General features: G+C 38.9%; 1 protein-coding gene across 1 annotated transcript in view; it reads right to left on the bottom strand.

Annotated features, from left to right (window-relative positions):
• Nucleotides 1-8,199: 8,199 nt before the first annotated feature.
• FBXO40 (F-box protein 40) overlaps nucleotides 8,200-12,666 on the bottom strand; it is a 49,495-nt gene continuing 45,028 nt past the window's right edge. Inside the window, exon 4 of the mRNA XM_072613831.1 lies at nucleotides 8,200-10,745. Within this exon, the coding sequence (XP_072469932.1) occupies nucleotides 10,548-10,745 (198 nt within the window). The 3' untranslated portion in view covers nucleotides 8,200-10,547. The remainder of the gene's footprint in view (nucleotides 10,746-12,666) is intronic.

The raw sequence follows: 12,666 nt of genomic DNA, 5'->3' as shown, positions 1-12,666 counted from the left end.
CCTCAGCCCAGGTTGAACAGCCGCTCTCCCACCCTTCCCATGAGATCACCTTTTTCAGTTCATACCAGCATCTCACAGGCTTACTGGCATCATGGATTGGAGGCTCAGATCGCCTTTCTTGCTATCCATACCCGGAGTTAAACTCAGAAGAACAGTCACTTAATAGTCCCATAGCATCTTAATATAGCAAGTTCCAATAACCAGGTTTCAGATATGACTATAATTTCACATTGGCTAAGGAACATCTTTTGAGGCAAGTCTTAAATGACTTACATGCCTTTCTATACATGTTCTAGTTCCTGATTAAATAACAATCAAAAAATCAAATTTACCATTAAAACTTTAACTTTTCCATCAGTGTCAAATTTTACCCAAGTTTACCTGCCTCTAGAAAACTTAGACTAAAATTCTTTCCCCCAAACTAAAGATGTCTCTGATTTAGTCTCAGTAATTAATTCAGTCAATTGTTTTAATGCTAATTGCTTTTACATCACTTTGTAACATGTCCAATTTTTCTCCCCATCTCTCCCCTCCCCCCACCCCCTAATACCTTGCATTCTGATTACCCCTTCCATCAATGTACCCTCCCTGCTATCACACCTCATCCTTCCCTTATCCCTATCTTCTCTCTTTTCTTGTAGGGCAAGATAAATTTCTGTACCCCATTCCCTGTGTTTCTTATTTCCAGGTTATATGCAATAATAGTTTTAAACATTTGTTTCTAATACTTTGAACTCCAACTTCTCTCCTCCCCCCATCTTCATCCCCATCTCCACTGAGAAGGCAAGCAATTTAATACAGACTAAAATATGTGTTGTTTTGCAAAAGACTTCCATAATAATCGTGTTGTGTAATACTATTTTGCATTCTATTTTACTCTATCCCCCCTTATTTTTTTATTCCCTCATTCGACCTTGTCTCTTCCCCAAAGTGTTTATTTCTAGTTACTCCCTTCTCTCATTTGTCCTCTCTTCTATCATTCCCCTCACCCCACTTGTCACCTTCTCCCCTACTTTCCTGTAGTGTAAGATAGATTTTCATACCAAAGTTAGTGAGCATGTTATTCCCTCCTGAAGTCCTATGTGGAAAGAGTAGCTTCATTTTTCCCCTCTCCCCTTCTCCCTTTTCTCTTCCATTGAACAAGATTTTTCTTATCTCTTTTATGAGTTATAGCCTGCCCCATTCCATTTCTCCTTTTCTCCTCCCAGTATTTTCCTCCCTCACCCCTTAATTTTTATTTTATTTTTTTGGGATGTCATCTCTTCTGATTCAACACAGCCTATACTCTATGTGTGTGTGTGTGTGTGTGTGTGTGTGTGTGCGTGTGTGTGTTTAAGTATGTATAATCCCTCCACCTACCCAAACACTGAGAAAAGTCTCAAGAGTTATAAATATTTTTTTTCCATGTAGAAATGTAAACAGTTCAGCTTTAGAAAGTCTTTTATGATTTCTATTTCCTGTTTACTTTTTCATGCTTCTCTTGATTCTTGAGTTTGAAAGTGAAATTTTCTCTTCATTTCTGGTCTTTTCATCATGAATGTTTGAAAGTCCTCTTTATCATTGAATGACCATTTATTCCCTTGAAGTATTATACTCAGTTTTGCTGGGTAGGTGATTCTTGGTTTTAATCCCAGTTTCTTTGACTTCTGGAATATCCTATTCCAAGCCCTTCGATCCCTTAATGTTGAAGCTGCCAGATCCTGTGTTATCCTGATTGTATTTCCGCAGTACTTGAATTGTTTTTTCTAGCTGCTTGCAGTATTTTCTCCTTGACCTGGGAACTCTGAAATTTGGCCACAATATTCCTTGGAGTTTCTCCTTTGAGTTTCTATCAGGAGGTGATCGGTGGATTCTTTTAATATTTATTTTGCCCTCTGGTTCTAGAATATCAGGACAGTTTTCAATGATAATTTCATGGAAGATAACGTCTAAGCTTTTTTTTGATCATGGCTTTCAGGTAGGCCCATAATTTTTTAAATTGTCTCTCCTGGATCTATTTTCCAGGTCAGTTGTTTTTCCAATGAGATATTTCACATTATCTTCTATTTTTTCAAACTTTTGGTTTTGTTTTTTAACTGCTTGGTTTATCTCATAGTCATTCATTTCCCTGAACTCAATTCTCTCTTTCAAAGAACTATTTTGTTCAGTGAGTTTTTGAACCTTCTCCTCCATTTGGCTAATTCTGCTTTTTAATGCCTCTCTCTCCTCATTGGCTTTTTGGACCTCTTTTTCCAATTGAGTTAGCCTCTTTTTAAAGGTGTTATTTTCCTCAGCATTTTTTGGTTCTCCTTTAGCAGGCTGCTAACTCGCTTTTCAAGCTCTTCTATTGCCTGAGCCTAGTTTAAGTTCACTTTGCAGGCACTGGAGGCAGGGCCTTGACTTCCTGTGACAGTATGCCTTGTTCTTCCTCATCCCAAAGGATGGGAGGAGACACCTGTTCATCAAGAAAGAAACCTTCTATGGTCTTATTTTTTTCCTGTTTTTGGGCATTTTCTCAGACAGTTACTTGACTTCTGAATCCTTTATCAAGAGGATGGTCTGATTGCCCAGTATCTCCCCAGTATCATATTCAAAGCTGAGATTTGACTCAGCTGCTCAATTCCCTAGGGCTTTGGGTGGGGATGGGGCCATCACTCAGGGCTGAGGTTTACATCAACTGCTCCCTACCACCAGAGGCTTTAAGCTTAATTGCTTGGACAATGGACCCAGGTTGATTCCTCGGCCACCATAGCTGCCTGCAGTCTGCTTCCCCTGCCTCTGCTGTGGCCTGGGGTTGTTGCTGGAGGAACCTCATTCCCCTCTCACCCAGCTGGGAAAGCCCTCCCCCACTGACCTTTGGAGGTTTCTTTGTTGCTTGTGGGTTGAGGGATCTGGGACCCTTCTTGCTGGGAACTCTGCCCCAGTCTCTTCCTGCCAGTACCATGTGGCCAGGACTGGGCTCTGCTCTGCTTAGCATCCTGTGAGATAGACCTTTCCTGTCAGCCTTCCAGGTTACCTTTGGCTGGAAACCTCTTTCACTCTGTTGTTCTGTGGCTTCTGCTGCTCTAGAGTTGGGAGTGGACTGTGGGGGAAGAGCTAGAGTATATGTGTCTTTCTACTCCTCCATCTTGGCTCAGCCCCCTTCTGAATTGTTTCTTTCTGTCTGCTTGAAGTATTTTCTCATTGACCTGGGAGCTCTAAAATTTGGCTATAATATTTCTGGAAGTTTTCACTTTGGCATCTCTTACAGGAGGCAATTGGTGTAATTCTTCCATTTCTATTTTATCCCCTAGATCTAAGATATCAAGGCTCTTTTCATGTATAATCTCTTAACATATGGTGTCTAGGCTCTATTTTTGGTCATGACTGTCAGTCCAATAATTCTTAAATTATCTCGCTTGGATCTATTTTTCAGGTCAGTAGTTTTTCCTATGAGATATTTCATATTTCCTTCTATTTTTTGCATTCTTTTGCCTTTGCTTGACATCTCACAGAGCCATCAGTCTCTTTTTGATCAATTCTGATTTTAAGTAATTACTTTCTTCAGTGAGCTTTTGTACCTCTTTTTTCATTTGACCAATTCTGTTTTTTTAAGTTCTTTTCTTCAATGAATTTTTGTGCCTCTTTTACTATTAGGCTAATTCAGTTTTTAAAGGTGCTATGTTTATCAATATCTTTCTGTGCCTCCTTTTCTCATTGTTGTTCAGTCATTCAGTTGTGTCCAATTGTTTGTGACCCCATGGACCATATTGTCCATGAGGTTTTCTTGGCAAAGATATTGTAGTGGCTTGTCATTTCCTTCTTCAGTTTATTAAGGAAAACAGAGGTTAAGTGACTTAACCAGAATCACACAGCTGGTAAGGTTAGATTTCAGATCTTCCTAATTCTAGACCAGTGCTCTATTCATTGAGCCACCTACTTATCTCTGTTTCTTTTATTAAGCTATCAGTTCTCTTTTTTTATAATCTTCTTGCATCATTCTCATTTCTTTTCTCATTTTTTCTGCCATTCTTATTTCTTTCTTTAACTTTTCCAGGAATTCTTGTTGGGCTTGAATCCAATTAACATTTTTCTTTGAACCCTTACTTGTAGCTATTTCCACATTGTTATCTTCTGAGTTTATGTCTTGATCTTCAAAGATTTTCTTGGTCAACTTCTCTTTTCGTAGTTTGCCCATTTTCCCAACCTTGAGGTAGGGAGGCACTGTCCCAAGCTTCAGGCTTTTTTATGCTATTGTTTTCAGAGCTAGTTCTGTGAATTTGCAAGTTTTTGGTACTTCCAAGGTGATATGATCTGGGGGAAAGTGTAGTCACTGATCTTCTGGTCTTCTCTCTGGTCTTTACCCAGGAAGGACTCTGTTCCCTTGTAGTGATAAGTGCTAGTCCTCCTCTGGTCCCAGAAACTGTGACCAGGTTTCCTGCTGTCTTTCAGCTACATGCACTAGTGGTCTTCTTGGTCTTAGGTCTCTGACCAGGCTCCCTATTCTCTTATGACTGATCACAAATGCTCTTTTCTACCCTGGAATTGTGATCCAGAAGTGCTTATAGGCAAGACTCTATACACAGTACCAGTACAGGGGTTCCCTATAATCTCTTTCTGACTAGTTATCTGACCCCCTGCCCCTTACTGTCTCTGGACTGAGAGGTCCTGAAGTTGGCACTGCCACCATTGGGGTTTCCTCTAAAGACCACTACTGGTTCTACTGCCATGCTCCAGGCCAGCTCCCACCCTAGTGTCACAGACTTCTCTTGGAGACCTCTTAAGTTTATATTAGGCTGGAAAAATATCTCTGACCTCTTGCGGGGTTTGCCACTATGAACTTTGATTTGAGGAGTTATTTTAAAAGTTGTTTGGAGTGGAATGTTGAGAGAGTCCCACTGGGTTGCTGCCTTTACTCCTCTATCTGCTACATTATCTTTTATAATGTTAATGTAAGGTCTTAGAGGGCTGGGACTGTCTTGCTTGCTAGTTTTTATACCCCCATTGCTTAGCACAGTGCCTGGCCAGTAAATGCTTACTACATCCTTTTGCATTTATTCATTCTTCAGATGTGCCTACTTCCAGTGGTGCCCAGGACTAAGAACTGAGTCCTTTGATTAATTCTGAGGTCCTGGTGGGGTTCAACTTCCATGCCCAAGATTTCTGTGTCAATGTTTATTCAGGTTATTTCCTTGCCTCCTTTCTCTCCATCCACACCATATTTTAGAGTTAAGTCTAGCCTCAGCATTTAGCCATGACTGGAAGCTTGTTTTCCTTCAACCTCAGATGTGTCACACAAAAACTTTGATTTTAGCTCTGTCTTCAGGTCTTCAGTACTGCTAAAGATCCCCTCGCAGGGTTCTTAGCCCAGCTTAGCAGAGTCTACTTCTCCAAGGTCAAAGATATGACCACTTTCCTCTTGCTTCATGTGGTACTATCCCTCCATTAGTTCCAGGACCATCCAGGTCAAACTCTAGCCCAGAGGGGCTTCTCTAAGTCCTTCCACTCCATACCACAGGCTCTGTTCTGAGCTACCCATCTCTCACTGACCTCCTTGGCAGTTAGATTGCACAGTGAATAGAGTGTTGGACCTGAAGCCAAGAAGATATGAGATTGAATTCTACCACAAGCACTTACTAGCTGTAAGTCACTTAACCTCTATTTTCTCATCTGTAAAATGAGGATAATAATAGCATCTTCCTCACAGTGTTGTTGTAAGGATCACTTTGGATAATATCTGTAAATTTGTAAACCTTAAATTGATATATAAAAAATTAGTGCAGGGAAGCAAATGCATTAGATTTTGGACATGTTGAGTTTGAGGTGATGATGGGACATCTGATATACAATGTAACTGACAATATTTTATACACTCTGAAATAGCAGAATTATGTAAGAGTCCCATCCATCTTCGTACTTCTCAGCATTGGTTGTAACTTGAATCATCTATATGAATCATATACAAATGAATTTGATCAATCTCAGTCTAGGCCAAGGTCTCTTTGATGCCAAATCCCTTTAACAATTCTCTTTTAAATATTTGTTTATATATATATATACATATATATATATATATATATATATATATATATATGTATATATATATATATATATATATATATGAATGTGTGTGTGTGTGAAATTATACATCTATTTATCAGGTTTTTCTCTGGATGCAGATAGTGCTTTTCTTCTTATATCTTTTATTTTTAATTTGTGTATTTATAATAGTTAAAATGACTTAGTTGCTCAGAGTCATTCTTAAAGTAATATTGTTGTTATTGGATATAATGTTCTCTGGGTTTTGCTCACTTCTTTCTTCACCATTTCATGCTAATCTTTCTGAGATCACTGAACTCGTCATTTCTTCTTACATAGTGGTATTCCATCATAACCATACAACCCAGCTTGTATAGCCATTCCCCAATTGATGGGGATCCCTGCAATTTTCAGTTCTTTGCCACCACTTTGCCAACACCACTGAGAGCTGCTATAAACATCCCATTCATATTCAAAGTGATAGTTACTATTTGTGAATTTCTCTCCATCTTACTTTTACTCACTGTTTTCTTAGTTGATCTCCCTTTTTACCCTATCTCTGTTCCCTCATTTATTCCCCCCACTCCCCATCCCATCCACTCAAGGGTTCTCTCCTCACTTTCTCCCCCACCCTCCCAAATCCCAATCTACAGATCCCTCTAAAAGTCCCTCCCCATCATGTTCCCCATTTTTCTCACCTCTCTACATGTTCAGAATACTTCTATACATGTCCAGATGTATACATTGCCTGTTCTTTAACCCAGACAAAAGTAAGGTTCCAACATTATGAGCCCCATCTCCATCTGCTTTCTCTGTATTAGTTCTTCCTTTCACACCCTATTTTTATAATATAATTGTTCTCTTTTACCTTTTCCTACCCAGCTTTGTTTTTAGAATCACTCCATCATACACAACTCATCCCCAACCTTTCTTTCAAACTGCTTTATTGATGATGACAGTTTTAAGAATACTGATGATATTTTCATATATGTAATAAGTGAACAGTTTGACTTTAATGAGTGCCTTATAAGCAGTCTTTAATGTTTTCCTTATATTTCTTCTGGATCTTTTATATTAAATTTTCTGTTGAGTTCTGGTCTTTTTGTGGCAAATACCTGAAAGTCTTTCAGTTCAACAAACATCCTTTTTTTTCATTCAGGGTTATACTGACTGAACTTTTCTGGGTAAGTAATTCCTGGATGCAGCCCCAGCTCTTTTGATTTTTGAAATATAATATTCTAAGACCTATGGTCTTTTAGAGTAGAAGTTGTATCTCACTAGGATCAGGATTCCCTTGGCTTTTGCTCCATCTGTTGGCTAAGATCCCTGTCAATTTTCTTCCCTATATTGAGTCATTCAGACTAGTCATTCAAAAATATAACCAAGAATCATTGCATTTTACTGAATCATGGATTGAAAGCTGCAAGGAATTTTAGAGATCATAGTCAGAGGGAGCTAAGTGACACAGTAGATAGAGCACTCAATCTGTAGTCAGGAAGACTTGAGTTCAAATCCAACCTCACATATTTACTAGTTGCATGACCTTGGATGAGTCACTTAACTCCTACTTGCCTCAATTTCCTCATCTATCAAATGAAGATAATAGTAGCACCTGCCTCCCAGGATTGTTATTAGGAAAAAAATATGATAATATTTATAAAAAGCTTTATAAACCTTTAAGTGCTCTATAAATGCTATTATTAATAGGGCCATAGATGGATTAGATGAAACTGAGTCTGTCAAAGGTTAAGTGACTTACCTAAGGTGACACAGGTAATTAAGCAAAGAAGCCAGAATTTGAACACGGGGTACCTGCTACCAAATCCATCACTTCTCTGTGATTAAACCAAATCAGGACAACCCCCAAACAGCAAGCATTCCACTTCTCTATCATTAGCTTCTGTAGGCAGCTTTAAGGGGCTTGTGAGAGTCAATTGTGAAAAATTCAGTATGATCATTGATACCTTAGAAATCTGGCTACAGAATGGGACTTGATTTACTGTTTTGTTGATTGTCTATACTTAAGAAAGTGTTAATGCAGATTAAACTTAAAAGTGTTCATACCCCTGGAGAGTCTGGTTGTTAAATGTTTATCAACATAGCCCTCCAATCATCCGAGTGAAGAAGGGCAGGAACAGGGCTCTCTTTCAGAACCATAATCTTCATGGTAGGTCATCCCCCAAAAACACATTCAGGCAACTATTTAGAGCGCCAAGTTACTTTATTACATACAGTGTGTGCCATTCCCAGGTATATGCCATACATGTAAGTAACTTATAGGTACATACAATCTCTTTATTCAATTCAGATTTATTCAGTTTCACCTAGTAATAAGGTCCTTCTGTTTTATCTCCTATGTCTCCATCCACCCCTCTTCTTCCCTACCTTACTTCTATCCCAAGTCCAAGTCAGAACCCTTTCTCAGCTTCCTAGTCATTGAGGAAACAATCTCATCTATCTGGTCTCTTTAGACTAGGGATTCTTGATCTGGGGTCTGTGACCTTGTTTAAAAAAATTAATAAATATCTTTCAATATAAATGTTTTCCTTTGAAATTTTATGTATTTTATGTGGGAAGGGGTCCATAGGTTTCACCAAACTGCTAAAAGGATCCATAACATACACACAAAAGTTTGAGAACTCTTGTTTTATAATGAAATCTTTCCTCTAATTCTGGCTGAATTAAATTTCAGGCAGGCCCCTGATTCTCCTAGGAGGATTTCTCTTCCTAGGAATCTCCTTAAACTACTTCACCTTTCCTGCTCTGCTCATTTAAAAGCTTTTCTTAGTCTGCTAATCTGTGGTTAATACCATATTCTCTTTCTCCTATTCAGAAGCTCCTCCCTTACCAATCATCCCCAGTCTCTCTAAACAACTTCCTCTTCTCTTTATCCCTTTCCTCCACAAGCCTAAAATACACTTACTTGAAGGGTACCCATAGAGTCAATTAAGTATCAAAGCCATTAACCTTTTCTAATAATATTAGTCAATTTATAAAGTGCAACTGGGAGTGGGCTGCCAGTAGAACCAGTGTGTGTCTCTTTCTTCTCCTGCTTCCTTCTCCCCTCCCCCTGGCATCCAAGATTCTGTGTGTGCAGCCTTCACCTTTCCCATTGCTCTGTCCTGTTCAAGTTCTTAACTGCTTTTCCATCATGGCACAACCCTCAACTCACTTCTTAGTAAGCCTGTGACTTTTTCCATTCTTTGTCTTAGTTAACCTTCCTGCCTACAGGCCAGAGTATACATAGAACCTGCAAACTAGATTCTGGGGAAGTAGTATTCTTTACTGTTAAGCATCAATGTGCTCATTGATAAATGTTAGCTTTTTTTTTTCACTGCTTGATTTAACTACCAAAAGATCTTAAATAAGTCTGTGGTTGTAGTCTTAGAAAATAGTGCCTTGTATCAAAAAGCACAATATAGTCAGAGCAGAGGGGAGTAGCTCTCTCTTCTTATTCAAATGATCACATATGGACTTACTGCTTATATACTGTGTCCCCCATCAACAGGCTGTAAGTTCCTTGGGGACAAAGATTATTTTTCATTTTGTCTCTGTATTCCCAACATCTAATACAATATCTTGTATTATACTTAAATATTTGCTGGACTAGATTATAATCAGGAAAATTGGGTTTACCAAAGATTCACATCATTATGAAAAAGAAATTTATACTCACAGCCATAGCTTGTCCCTATAAATGATAAACTCCAGTGTTTTCTCTATTTCTCCTAATGGTGATATCCAGTGCTGAGTTATTCATGCCAGATTGGAAATCAATCACAGCTACTCCCATGCCAGCTATTCCAGTACCTCCATTTTTTACATGTAACCATCACTTTCTCTCTTTCTCTCTCTCTCTCTCTCTTTCTCCTCCACTCCCCCCCCCCTCCCTTCCCTTTCTCAAGGAATGACCATGATGGGGGTGAGAGAAACCAAAGGAATCTGTAGACTATAAGTTCCCCTGAGGGAAGGGACAATTTTATTTTTGGCTTTGAGTTCCCATCACACTTTCTATGAATGTTCATAGTCATACATAGAGCTGGATCATGTGCTTGTTCCACTTATGTGTCCCTTTCTTTATTCCTAGGCCCATAGAGGCCCTTCCCCAAATTACTGCAACTCTGAAGTCCCCCAACTCATCCTAGTCCCTTGCACCTGGGGCACTCAGCTTGAGAGCTTTCCTATGTGATGCCTGAATGTATGGTGGTTAACTCTGCCAGGTAATTTATCTGCTTTCTCCTCATTCCTGTAATCTCTTTTGATTTCCTGATTGCCTAATGAGCTGCTTTCTCTTCCAATAGCTATCATTTAGATTGATTTCTTAAGCAGAAAAGAAATTAAACTAATGATCTACAGGGTGAAGTTGGGGTAATGTAGTAAAACTGAAAAGCTACAACATAGTGATTAGGCTTGTGAGTAAGCTAAAGCTTCTAAGAATCCAGTGTTCCACAGAGACACAAGAAGCTGATATTCAGCATTCTCCCTTCCAGGAGGCTGGAGGAAGACAGAACAACAATGCCAGAGGAAGCACCTTCTGAGCGATGTCTTCCTCATGGTCTAGGCTGGAAGGTGGAGACCAAGCTCTTCCTGGCTTGCTTGGGTTGCTCGCACATGCTAGTCAGAAGAACTGGGTCTGTCCTATGTTCCACAATATTGAAGGGGCAGGTCTTCAAGTGTTCTGACATGGAGGTGACTTCATTAAACTGCCAGTTGTTAATTCTGGAAAAAAGGCTACTAAACTGCCAGATCTGTTGGGAAGAAATAAATTCAATTCATTTCAACAAGTACTTATTAAGTTCCTATCAAATACCAGGCACTATGGTGATACAAAGACAAAAATGAAAACAATCCCTTCCCTCAAGGAACTTATATTTCTTAGGGGTAGGTGGTGGGGTGGTGGTAGGGAGAATTGGAAATACACTGGCAAATGTTTAAGAACTAGATCTTAAGGAGGGGAAATTTGCTACCAGACAAATCTTAAAGTTTAATCTACGCTATTAACATTTTCTCCATCACTCTGTTAAGTCCAGACAACAGGTTCCCAAAGTGGGCAATACTGCCTCCTGGGGGGCACTGGAATGGTGGGTGAGGCAGAAGTAGCCTCAGGTAGAATTGGGGGTGCTAGATAAAAATAAGGGGGTAGTGGAAGCATAAGTAAAGAGGATGGGAAAATTTTGAAAAACCATACATTTTTGTTTCATCTGTTGTATAACAGTTAAAGTTGTAGTGATTACATTATTTTCCAAATAAACACACAAACTGCTAGTTATAACTGCTCAGTGGTCAAGTCTGCTCATAGGTCTTAACAAGCAAGTGGTGGGAGGTCAGTGTGTCGTTCATGCAGAGTTCAGCATTCATCAGCAGGAATATGTGTGTATAATGACGTGTTTACAATATAATACTATATTGTTATATAATGCAATATTGCATCATCAAAATTCCAATGCAGGAAAACCCCACAAGTTTGCAATAAATTATTAAATTTAAGATGCATCTTTTAAAAAACCATATTTTTTTTGAAATAATGCAAATTTAAAAAAATTAAAGGGTTAAAGAAAGTAGATTGGGGGATGGGGTACTGAGTAATTTTTTTTTTGAATAGGTGGTGGTAGGCCAAATAAGTTTGGGAATCTCTGATCTAGACAATGCACAAAAATAGATCGAGCCTTTACTAATTGCTGAGGTGTGAATGCTTATGTTGAAAATTTTAACAATTCACTCCTGAGACAGTTTGAACTGGTTCCAATACACCCTTGGGAGGGCACAACAAGATGAGGATGATGGTGGTGATGGTGATGGTGATGGTGGGACCTAACTTGGGGTATAGGGTATAGGATACCTTCAGGGTAAGGAAACTTCCTTTACCAATGCAGGTTGACACCTCTGCAACTTAGTCTTAACGGTTTGTCTCAAGCACTGAGAAATTAAACAGATTGCCCAGGTATGTGTCAGAGACTGAACTATGAACCCAGGTCTTTCTTGCTTTGAAGTCACCACTCCAGCCACTACACCACGTTGTAGATTGTATGCCCAGGGCCTATCACAGTGCCTGACACATAGTAGCGCTTACTAAATGCTTTTGATTAGTTGATCAAAGTAAATAATAGTGGACAAATAGGATATTCTCCATACAATTGGAAAATTAGATCATTAGACCAGGCAGCATTCTCCTCATCCACCACAAAGCAGTGGAACTCATAATTAAATGTAAGATCACTAAACAAAGTATAACCTTTGAGACAAAGATTTCCATGTGGTGAGATCGTACTTAAAATACAAAATATCTTTGAAGGGTTAAATAGATATATGAATAAGAGTAAACCAGAGAACCTAATTTATTTAGACCTTTAAGAAATCTTTACAACATATATACAACAAAGATTATATTAGCCATGGTTCAGTATTGGTTGCAGTGTTTTCAAGAGATTACATGACCATGGAGTTGAAAGGACTAATATGATGGATATTTCAAAGGAAATAGATGATGGGATTTGAAGATAGATTATGTAGAAGAATGGAGAAAAAGAGTTAAAAATGACCCTGGAGTGTCTAGGCTCAGAGACTAGAAGACTATTGACAGAAGAGGGGTAGTTAGGAAGGGGAGCTCGTTTAGTTTTAAAGGAAAGATGAGTTCTGTTTAGTATACTGAGTTTGGGTAAAACATATACA

The sequence above is a fragment of the Notamacropus eugenii genome, chromosome 5 (genome assembly GCF_028372415.1).
Source record: "Notamacropus eugenii isolate mMacEug1 chromosome 5, mMacEug1.pri_v2, whole genome shotgun sequence".
Taxonomy (NCBI): domain Eukaryota; kingdom Metazoa; phylum Chordata; class Mammalia; order Diprotodontia; family Macropodidae; genus Notamacropus; species Notamacropus eugenii.
Note: the sequence above shows the minus strand (reverse complement) of the source record. Positions and strands in the feature narration are given on the sequence as shown.